Below are 11,977 nucleotides of genomic sequence, written 5' to 3' on the forward strand. Positions count from 1 at the left end.
TTTTTGCACCTTTGTGTTACTGATGATGAGGAAGACTACCCTGAAGTAAATCCAAGTGTAACAGGCTTTGCAAGGTCCAAAACACTGCGAGTTGCGAGCAAAAATGTTGTTCTTAGAGTAGTTGTTGCTCTGAATTTGTCGCCAGTTTGCGGATTATACTGAAGCTTTATATGTGGTTAATCTCTCTCTAACCCTGATCCCACGCCACCCCTATCCTCGGCCTATGAGGTGGTTCCAGCAAAGTCCAGGTAGTGCCAAAACACTGAGATGAATCCAGACTGTACCACTGCTGTTGCTAAAGGGGGGTGTCGTTTATGTCTCTCTTTACTGGCACCAACTGTCTTAGCAGTGTTCTAGGACAGTTAATCATCTTGGTGCTCACCCGTAAGGCTCACAGGACTTACACATCTGAGTTACATATACATTACATAAGTATTTTGCTCCACTTCGGGGAAATAACACAGACATACAAGATAATCAGCAAATGCACTGCATTATCTTCATGTTGTATAAGACTATTAAAACAAAACCAACAACCCCTGCACATGTGCATTTGTTGACTGACATCATTACTATTTATTATTATCAAGAGAGCTTATGATGTATGATCATCACTCTTTTTCTTTATGTAGACTGTGTATATGGCTATGTATATAAATGGAACACTTGAACAAAGCTACAGTAGACAGCGGGGTGTTTCGATTTGTTTGTGCCGTATAATTTAAAAACACAACAGTAATCTAGTGAATTTCTGACATCTTGTTATTGCGTAAGAGACGTGTTTAGTAACAGGCACACCAGGCTAATGGGATTGAAGTTAAGAACATAATGGAGCACTCTCATAACCTTTAAAAACAGTAATAATGAGATTTACCAGCAAGCATGCACCTTTGATCTACTTTGACTAATATTCATTTTATTGTTCTCTGCTTTGCCAAGAAGTTAGAAATGACACTAACGTGACATGGGGCTCTAAAGAAATGTAATGTTACAATGAAATGTGTATCAATATAGATCATTAAGTAAGTACACACATGAGAAAACCACTGATCACATTTTAATGGTTTAACCTTCCATTGAGAGCCAGTGAAAAGTGAAAAGTCTGCTACAGTACATATTGATCTAGTACTATTGCATATGCTGTTACATACATGGTGATACAGTGTCTGGTTTACAATTGATAATGTTAACATATGTGAATGTTTACATGGAATTATGACCTTCTATTCTGGCATGTTTGAAACCAGGGTTTCCATTAATTTATTAATTCAGTCGCTGTGGAGCAACTCTGGGACTTATATAATAATAATAATAATAATAATAATGATCTTTATTTGTAGAGCACTTTTCAAAAAGAAGTTACAAAGTGCTTTAACAAGTGTAAAAGCATTACATTAATTTAGTTATTTAACTAGTATGTATCACATTTTGAACACACAGGCTTAAAATGTCAAAAATGTTACAACCATCTCCGGTCTTCTCTACCTCAGTAAATTCTCTCCAAACCTCAGCAGATTAAACATGTTAAATTAAAAGAGCGCAGAAATCCAGGTACGTCTTAAGAACATTTTGTGGTAACATAACACACCAAAATAAAACTCCTCCCTACCTCCCAAACAAAGAAGAGTTTGGTTGAAGCTCATTAAATTCCCCCTCCCGGCTCCCTTACAGTCAAGATGGTGGACTTTGGTGGATCATCCACTCAGTGAATCAATGGAATTAATCTGCAGATTCTCCGGTTCAAGATGAGACCAAACTTTTTATGGATGTCAGTTTTGAGCCATGACAAAGGCCAAAATGGGGCCCGCAACAGACTGTAATTATTGAATAACTGGATTCAACTGCCTAATGACAGATGCCATTAGGCAGAAATTCCTACACTAAATGTCTCTCTAATATTGCTGTAGATAATTTTAAGGACGTTATTCCATCTGCATTTATTTACCCTTGGGTCATATTTGTCATTTTGCTTTGCAATGACAGGTCTGTCCTCCCCCCTCAGTGTGTGTGTGTGCTTGCATGTAACTGTAAACAGGTGGTCGAGTTGATTGCTGCTTCAGGTTTGGTCGAATGGATGAAAGCAGCCTTTTTAACTCCCAGATGACAGCAATCTGCTCTTCTACTAAACAGAGAATGAATGAAAGGTGACAAAAGGGAGGAAGAGATGAAAGGACAGTGGTTTTACAGAGTTCAGAGGAAAGTGGGAGAAATGTGCAGGAAGGAACAGGAGAGATGAGACAATCACATCAAAACTTAGATTCGGACACTCGACTTATTCAAAGGCAAATATAACTCTGGTAGTTGTGACTACTGTGGGCAACAAGAGATGGAGTATGTTATGTTCCACTGTCAGAAGTATGAGAAAGGAAGAAGGCAGCTGATTCAAAATCTCAGAAAGATAAAAGTAGACTTTGATTTAATAGATATTCTGTGAAAGAACTCAAACAAACAGTTTTTCAGTATCTTAGTGTAATCAGTATAATTGAGAGGATATGAGTTTTCTTGATTGTTTGGGGGGGGGTTACATTAGGACTAGCCAGTTTGATCCACACTCCATATCAGTGGGTGGTGGTAATGTGCCAAATTAAATTCATAAAGAAGAGAAAGAAGAAGAATCTGCTCTTCACTCTGCCATTTCTATGCGCCAACCACTGTGGATCTGTATGTTGTGAAATCCTTTGTAAGTAGAGAAACTGCAGCTCAGTGATTTGAAAGTTTGTATAACTCAGTGATGTGGATTCATTGCTTCAGTGACTTCAGCGATTGTTCAATGCAAATTAATAGATCTTTGTAAATAGATATCTGTACATATTGAGCACCCAGTAGCAGGCTAAATAAGAGGGAGAAGCCCTTTTCTGTTTTATTTTGTTTTTCCCCCCTTCTAGTAGGAGCCCAGGTTAGAGTTTTGTCATTTCTGTACATTTTTGTGTTTTCTGTTAGGGAAGTTTAGGGTTGTTAAGATATCTTCTGTTATGTTGGGCATGGCTCATTTCTGAAGTGAATATAATATATAATAATATTACACCTTTTTTGTGCATGTAATAGGTTTGCAAAGTGAAAAAGCCCAAAGTGACGACACAGGGATCACAGGGATAAAAACTAAATGCGTCTCATATAATGCTTGCCAAGCGGCTACTCCGACACGCCCTCAAAAACACCAGTGGAAAAACACTGAGCTGCAGCACACACCTCCTCTCCCTTCCAGAGCTCAGTTATATTATGGATGAAAGATACTTTTGTTACAGATTAATAACTCACCACTCTGAAACTCTTGCTCCAGTCTATGTTGCCAAGCTGGTAGGCAACATGTACAGCTGAAACAAAGCCATGTTTACCGGCTTCTAATTGGCCCGCCCTTCTCTGCTTCTGATTGGCTAGTAGTCTTTAAGAACTATGCATGTGCAACTCCCTACAAAGATCATTTAGAGACAAGATGTATCACTCCATAGCTAAAACAAAGCCTTCACACACAGGGTGAAAAAAGGAGCTGCAGCAATGTGCAGTATGAAAAAAAATAAGGTGTTTTTTGAAAATTAAACCATGTAAACCTATTCTGGTACAACCCCTAAATACGATTTTGAACCTGAAAATGAGCATAATACCACCTCTTTAACTCAAATAGCCAATCACATGGCAGCAACACAATGCATTAAGGCATGTAGACGTGGTCAAGACAACTTGCTGAAGTTCAAACCGAGCATCAGAAGTGACTTTGAACGTGGCACGGTTGTTGGTGCCAGACGGGCTGGTCTAAGTATTTCAGAAATTGCTGATCTACTGGAATTTCACGCAAAACCATCTCTAGGGTTTATAGAGAATGGTACGAAAAAGAGAAAATATCCAGTGACTGGCAGTTGTGTGGACAAAAATGCCTTGTTGATGTCAGAGGTCAGAGGAGAATGGGCAGACTGGTTCAAGATAACAGAAAGGCAACATTAACTCAAATAATCACTCGTTACAACCAAGGTATGCAGAAAACCAACTCTCAACGCACAACACGTCGAACCAGAAGATGAAGCAGATGGGCTACAGCAGCAGAAGACCACACCAGGTGCCACTCCTGTCAGCTAAGAACAGGAAACCGAGGCTACAATTGGCACAGGCTCACCAAAACTGGACAACAGAAGATTAGTAAAACGTTGCCTAGTCTGATGAGTCTTAATTTAAGCTGCGACATTCAGATGGTAGGGTCAAAATTTGGCGTAAACTACATGAAAGCATGGATCCATCCTGCTTTGTATCAACGGTTCAGGCTGGTGGTGGTGGTGTAATGGTGTGGGGGATATTTTCTTCACACACTTTGGGCCCCTTATTTACCAAATGAGCCTCGTTTAAATGCTACAGCCTACCTGAGTATTGTTGCTGACCATGTCCATCACTTTATGAACACAGTGTACCCATCTTCTGATGGCTACTTCTAGCAGGATGATGCACCATGTCACAAAGCTCAGATCATCTCAAACTGGTTCCTTGAACATGACAATGAGTTAACTGTACTCCAGTGGCCTCCACAGTCACCAGACTTCAAACCAACAGAGCACCTTTGGGAGATTCGCATCATAGATGTGCAGCCAACAAATCTGCAGTAACTGCACGATGCTATCATGTCAATGTGGACCAAAGTCTCTGAGGAATGTTTCCAACACCTTTTTGAAAGTATGCCACGAAGAATAAAGGCAGTTCTAAAGGCAAAAGGGGCTCCAACCCGGTACTAACATGGTTTATGTAATAAAGTGGCCAGTGAGTGTATAATTTCACTTTGTTGAACTGGCCTTACTTGGCAGGGGGAGAGTGGGGAGACACACCTTTTGTTATGCCTATGAGGACCAGGGAAGTAACAACCATGTCTCAATATAACATAGGACTCCTATGCTAACTTCAGTTCCTCCTAAATTGATCATCTTGTTGATAGTACTCCCGGCTCACTGTGAATGACACTCCAATCTATTGCCTCTCTGAAAAAAGATTATAAAACAAAGATGCTAGCTCCATGGTATAACCCCCAAACTCGTAAATTAAAGTAAACAAAGTTGAAAGGAAATGGCATTCCACCAATCTGGAAGAATCTCAATTAATCAGGCAAGATGGATATAGAATATAAAGGAAGGCCCTCCTTAATGGCAGAGTAGCCTATTACTCATCATTAACACAGGAAAATAAGAACAACCCCAGGTTTCTTTTCAGCCAGGCAGACAGAGAGTTGCAGCTCCATTGAGCCATGTATTCCTATAGCCCTCAGTAATAATGACTTCATTAGCTTTTTTAATGATAAAATTCTAATTATTAGAAACAAAATTCATCATCTCCTGGAACCAGTATACATTTCTATTCAAACTCAGGAACCTTAGAAACAGCTATAAAAGCTGGTACATATTTAGACTTTTCTCCTCTAGATATTGACCAACTACCGTCAATGACTTGTTCATCTAAGCCATCAACCTGCCTCTTAGCCCTCATCCCTTCTAGGCTGCTTAAAGAAATTTTACCTTAGTTAGCACATCTTTACTTGATATGATCAAGCTGTCTTTATTAATAGGCTATGTACCACTGTCCTTTAAAGTAGCTATAATTAAACCTCTTCTTAAAAAGCCCACTTTTGATCCAGGGGTTTAAGTCAACTAAAGATTTATAGTCTATTTTAAGTTCCTTAAGAAAGCTTTCTTAAGGAACTTAGAGAGAAGTTACCAAACAGTTGTGTGACTTTCTACATAGCAATAGTTTATTTGAGGATTTTCAGTCAGGATTTAGTCAGGAGTTCATCATAGCACAGAGACAACACTGGTGAAAATTACCCGACCTTCTAATTGCATCAGATAAAGCACTTGTCTCTGTACTTGTCTTGTTAGATCTTAGTGCTGCTTTCAACACCATTGACCTTCACATTCTATTACAGAGACTGGGACATTTAATTGGCATTAAAGGTGCCACTCTAACCTGGTATAAGTCTGATATATCAGATCGATACCAGTTTTTACATGTTAATGATGAATTCTCCATGCACGGCAAAGTTAGTCATGTAGTTCCACAAGTTTCTGTGCTTGGTCCAGTCCAATTCACCTTAATTAACTTATTAGGAAACACTCCATAAACTTTCATAGTTGTGCAGATAATACTTAATTATATTTATCGATCAAGCCATATGAAACCAATCAGTTAGCTAAACTTCAAGCACGTAAAATTCTGGATGACTTGCAATTGTCTGATGTTAAACTCAGAGAAAACGGAAGTCAAACACTTTATCTAAAAATATGGTTATGGCCTCCAGCACCAACGTAAGGAATCTTTGTGTTATCTTTGAATAGAATATGTACTTTAACTCCCACATAAAACAGATTTCAAGGACCACCTTTTGTCACCTACCTAACATTTCAAACATCAGGCACATCCTGTCTTAAAATGATACAGGGAAAATAGTCCACTACCCCGCCAGACCACTGAGTTCCCAGAATGCAGGGTTACTTGTGGTTCCTAGAGTCTCTAAAAGTAAGTTGAAAGCCAGAGCTATAAAGCTCCTCTCCTGTGGAACCAGGTCTCAGTTTGGGTTTGGGAGGCTGACACCATCCCCACGTTTAACAGTAGGCTTAAGACTTTCCTGGTTGATAAAAGTTATAGTAAGGGCTGACTCGGGTTATCCCTGAACCATCCCGTAGTTATGCTGCTATAGGCTTAGACTGGCGGGAGACTTCCCATGATGCACTGAGCTCCTCTCTGATCCTCTCCCTCTCCATCTGTATGCATTCTTATCACATTAATGCATGCTTACTAACTCAACTTCTTCCCTTACCTGTAGTTTTGTGCTTTCTCGTGCCTCTCCTCTCTCCTTCTGTCGCTTTCTGCAGGTGTTTCTGCCTCCAAAGCTGCAGAGTGCTGATTTGTTGTTGCACCTACTGACCCCATGTTCCTGCTCAGCAGCCACTGCTACAATTAATTGTAAGTTACGTCTTATTGTTATTATTATATTGCTATCATTATTGGTGCTATAATTCATATTCATTGATATCTGGACCACTACCACTATTTCTATTGTATTACATTTCTTTGTGGACATTGCGTTGAGCTACTTCTGTCTGTCGAGGTTTCTACCTAAAAGGGCCTGTTTTACTTGCCTCTGTTGCCAAGTGCTTGCTCATGTATGGTGAGTATGGTCTAGACATATGTGAAAAATGCAATTAGCTAACTTCTGCTGTTATGAATTGCCAGAAAAATGCATTGAACGGAATTTAAAAGAGGAGCTACGGACAGATACACACACGAAACCCATAGGGCTAACTATCTCTTTATTGGTAGGAACTAATCCCGTCTAACATTTCGCCATGAACTACCTCTGCATACACTTTCTTCTTGTAGCCACTAGATGGCATCATCGGGCAAGAATATATTTCTGTAGCGTACGATGCCAGAAGGGAGCTGTGCCAGACACATAGTAGGTAGCAATCAGGGGCATTGACATAAAGCTCTACTGGGGCCATACAGTCTATCACGGGGCACATTCCCCCTCATCCCCCATGTTAAAATAAATAAAAATAATAATAAATAAAATAAATGTTTGATTTATTTTTGATGGAAGTGTATGAAATGTGTTAGTATATGCTTTACCAGCTTCCCTTGCTTACCCCATTAATATTGGCTCTGTCATGTCAGAATGGGCTTTGACTGGAGTATAAGCACACATACCAATGGTACCACCTAAGAAAAATTCTGTCATAGCCCTCCTACCTGATTTGCGAGTCATATAAACAATTTTCCATTGCTGCACAGTCACACCTGACACTGCAGTGCTCTCACTACCTCTCCTTTAAAACAGTCTGTCTCTGTAATACGCCTGAATGGAAACCTCTTCTAGAAAAATCCTTGTAAAGTCTGTGAAGACTGATGCTGGCTGTACATCTCTGGCTGTTCTTGTACTGGATGAGGCTGACTGTGTTTCACCTGGGCCTGTGTGACCTGCTAAAGACGTCTGGGCTGGGTCTGTGCTGCATTTGAATCAACTGTGCTCATACAGGCTTATGATCCAGCTGCTACATTATTGACAAATTTAAGCATAGCCGCTTTAAATTATAGATATTAATACTTGCTAGATATTAATGTTATCAGCTGCATCAGGCCCATACAAACTGTCCCCCCTAGTTTCCTTTGATACATTTTCAAAGCTAACATACTATTTATACTAGGGCTGGGCGATATGGCCAAAAATGTTATCATGATAAAACATTTCATGTCATTGGATATCTATAATTATCAGGATAAATGTCAAATCATTATTTCTATTGAGTTTAAAGGCTGATATTTGCTCCTGAGTGAAAGTTAGAGAAACCAGGAGGTTAATTGTGGTTTTAAACTATTCTTTCTGATCATAACAAAAACATTATGCCAAACACTGAGGCAGAACACTCAAAACAATTATGAAATAAAATATTTTTTCAACAAATATGCACCAGTAAAATGAAGTTAAATCTTTTTTCGGTCCCTTTTTCCTCAACAAAATAAATATCTTAATAACAAAAGTATGTGCTTATTCGTTTATGATTCAAATTAATAAGATCGAACATTTATTGAATATTTATTGAACATTTATTGTAATCTTATTGAGGACAATTATGTCGCGATAATTGGGTGTGAATGCTACAACATTCGCATCCTATGTTGTTGCTAACCTTTATTATTGTTGTTCTTCCGTCACGTTTTTTTGTGCGCTAACTAGTCCCACAGTTTTTGACGTAGAAACTCCGTTCAAACTCCAAGTTGTCCGGCTCAATGAGGAATGGGGTGCTATTACTTTTGTCATTAATACCTTGAATACTTTACAAAATATTCAATGTTTTCCAGGAAAATTCTCCCATTGTAAGTGAATGGAGAGACTGTCGAAATCCTCCTCATACCTACTCCACTTTGAAAGCATACTTTCAGCTACAGACTTAATTTAAACTGTAAATTGGACACAAGAAGTTAATCTATTAATGATGCATTCAGCTTTTTGATATGTTTTATGGTTTGTTCACGGTCGCTGTCGAAGTTTTATGCTTTTTTGTGCTCTTTTCTGAGTTTATAATGGGTGTGTATTGCGAGAGTTAGAGTGGGTGACATCATCACTACAGTGTAGCAGCCTCAGAAAATCTTCTTAGATTTTTCTCTTTAACTCGCTGGCTTGACCACAATTTTAACTCTTCGTGCATAATTTTACACAAGAAACGTAGTAAAATTTGTTGTGGTTCCTCCCTCACATGTGCTTATTATATCCCTCTGGCTTATAGATTTATCTCTGTGTCCTTCCAAAGGACAAGAGTGACAGAAAATCCTCCATAGGCTTCAATAGTAAATTCTCCTCAACATTTCTTGACCAGAGCAACTTGCCAAAGTGGTCACTTTTTTCAACTTTACTCAAAAAATATATCCTGTTGTTCAGAAATGCCTTCTGCCCTCCCAGTCAAGTCATTTTGTCGATATGACCTATAGTTTAGTCTCTGGGGAGGTTTGTTTGAGGCAAAGTCTCATAGGATAGCTGGTTGCCCAGGTGATGTTAATAAGCGAGAGATCAAAGGGAGATACACACGCGCACACACACACACACACTTGGTCCTGTGTTCCGATTGGTGGACAGACGTTAAGCTATTTCTTGAATGAAGTCAAGTGTACTGCATCCAGAGTACTGCATTTGCTACTACAACCACTACTACTGCACTAATTACTACTACTACTACCTGGTACTCCAACTAACACACACAGAGAGACACAAACAGACACACTGTTCTCTTCATTGGAAAAGCTTAAAGAGACAGAAGCATCTACTGCTCGTTTAATAGAGAGGCTGAAATGAGAGCTTCCATGAAGTTTAGCAATTCAGTTTAGCATTAGCCTCCAACAGCCACCATTCACACCGCAATTTCTCCAGAAATTGCACTGTCTAGTTATTGTTATTGTTTTATTGTAGGCTACGTAGCTATGCCGTAGTCTACGCACATAGCCCTGACGCAGGAGTATAAATCAAGCTTGGGAGTTTCTGTGACAACGCACAAGCCGCACTCACTTCTCAGTCCTGAACCTGTGACCACTATATAAATATGTAAATATTTACTGGCGTGGAAAACAACATGAGCCATTTCTAACTAAACTTCAAATATGATTATTATCAAGATAATAATATTATGGCCAACGTGTTTATAGTTGTGCATATTTGGCACTAGAAATCGAAACATCAAAAAGCCTTTTTGTGCATATGCACTGATTAGTGAAGAGTCAGAGTTTTATGGTTTTTATGTTACAGTTAACTCATTGAGTTACATTTTAAAGTTGAGATGGTGGCAGGTTTAAAATTTTACTGATCCATAAGGTTCCTGTTAAATAAAAGTAAATTTGTTTTCTCAACTGTTGTTTATGGTCAAGAATGAACTTTGGACCTGGGTCCTTTGAGATGCACAGATACTGACTCTTTGTTGTCTAACAATACACAAACCTCTATCATAACATTTGTCTATGTTGTTGTGTAGTAATAGGTAGTAATATTGACTTTGACAGAATGGACTTTTGGTTTATTCAGTAATAGTCCGGGTTCCCCGTCTCTGATCAAAACGTTTCTGATTGTTGTTATCATCTTGTCCAGTAGGTGGCATGTGAAGACATCAACATGATTCATAGAAATCACTGGAACACGGACTGTGTCAAAACTCCAGAAGAGAGTTAAAAGAGTTTCAGTGTGTTTTTTCCTCCTGATGCAACATTGAGAATGAAAGTTTGGCTGAGTTCAAAGAAAAATGGTGGGCAGAGCGCAGTTTTTGGCTGATGCTCATTTTTCATTTCTTGGTCCTATAAGCAAGGGCGTCAATTTGTGTTGAAAAGTGGTGGGGATATTTACGGGCTCATATTAGGGTTGTAACGAAACACTTAGTCCACGAGACGTGAGAATGCACAATATTGGTGTCATGAGAACAAGACAAAAAGATACTCCAATGCTATTTAGAAGAAATCTTCATCAATGAAATATGCCATTTGATTTGGGGGTCTGGGGGTTTCTCCCCCAGAAGCATTAAACACTTAATTTCCTGCATTCTAGTAACATTTTCTGCACCAATTTATGGTGAAAATGTCTTTATTTATATGAAGGGAAACAAAATTCATGTGGCCGATGACAATTCAAAATATAAAAATATTATTGAATTCAATGCAGTAATCAGCAGCTTGTTTTTTTTAGCCTAAGTCACTTTTTTGGAGAAGGCAGATTTGATTTTCTTCTATATTTATGTTGCATTTCATGTTTTCCTATTGTGCAAGTAAACCTTTCTCATAGTATGTTTTATTTGTTATTTAACATTTCTTGTTGCAAGCTAATTTTCAGAAAACTTTTAGCAAATGCTTTCAAAAACTGGTGAGGTCAAAAATCAACCATTTAAGAAAGTGGTGGGGACATGTCCCCAGCGTAAACGACACCTATGACTATAAGGGACATGCTTACAGACCATTTTACTGCCAGTGAATCATAAGACGTGGAGGGGCTTTATTGCTTTTATACTGTTGCTGATTTAAAGCAAATATACTGGTGAATATGTGTCTCCCCATATTCACACAGGTTGTCCTGAAAATTTGAAATGAAAACATACGAATGGGGAGCATAGCCAATCAAAATGACCTCAGAAAGAATATTACTACCATTGTTGCTGTATTCAAAAAGTGTATCTATGTGTCTAATGTTAGCAGTAATTTAAAGTATCACAAACATGTACAGATGATATGGAGACTCCTGAAGGCCATCAGTTGCGGTTTATGGATAATTTCCCCAAACATTTATACTAATACGTTTTTCTCAGGCCTTCCAGTAGACTGTAGCGATAGCAGTGGTGAGGGCTTCTCCTTGTGCCCACAGAGCATTTGCATACGCACATCCTGAATTAACTTACTGTGTCATGTTTGCACATATGACTGAACAGGATCCATCTCTGTCGATAATCTCCCTCCCAGTGGCTGTGAGTCGGTGGTAAAGTACAAC

At 38.8% G+C, this 11,977-nt stretch overlaps 1 protein-coding gene across 1 annotated transcript in view; it reads right to left on the reverse strand.

The window, feature by feature from the left end:
• Window positions 1-7,048, reverse strand: part of faim2b (Fas apoptotic inhibitory molecule 2b) — a 76,435-nt gene extending 69,387 nt beyond the window's left edge. The window contains exons 1-2 of the mRNA XM_046075303.1: window positions 7,033-7,048; window positions 6,785-6,918 (exon numbers count right to left, since the gene is read on the reverse strand). Of these exons, the coding sequence (XP_045931259.1) occupies window positions 6,785-6,918; window positions 7,033-7,048 (150 nt within the window). The remainder of the gene's footprint in view (window positions 1-6,784; window positions 6,919-7,032) is intronic.
• Between the last annotated feature and the right edge of the window lie 4,929 nt (window positions 7,049-11,977).

Source organism: Micropterus dolomieu, linkage group LG18 (assembly GCF_021292245.1).
Source record: "Micropterus dolomieu isolate WLL.071019.BEF.003 ecotype Adirondacks linkage group LG18, ASM2129224v1, whole genome shotgun sequence".
Taxonomy (NCBI): domain Eukaryota; kingdom Metazoa; phylum Chordata; class Actinopteri; order Centrarchiformes; family Centrarchidae; genus Micropterus; species Micropterus dolomieu.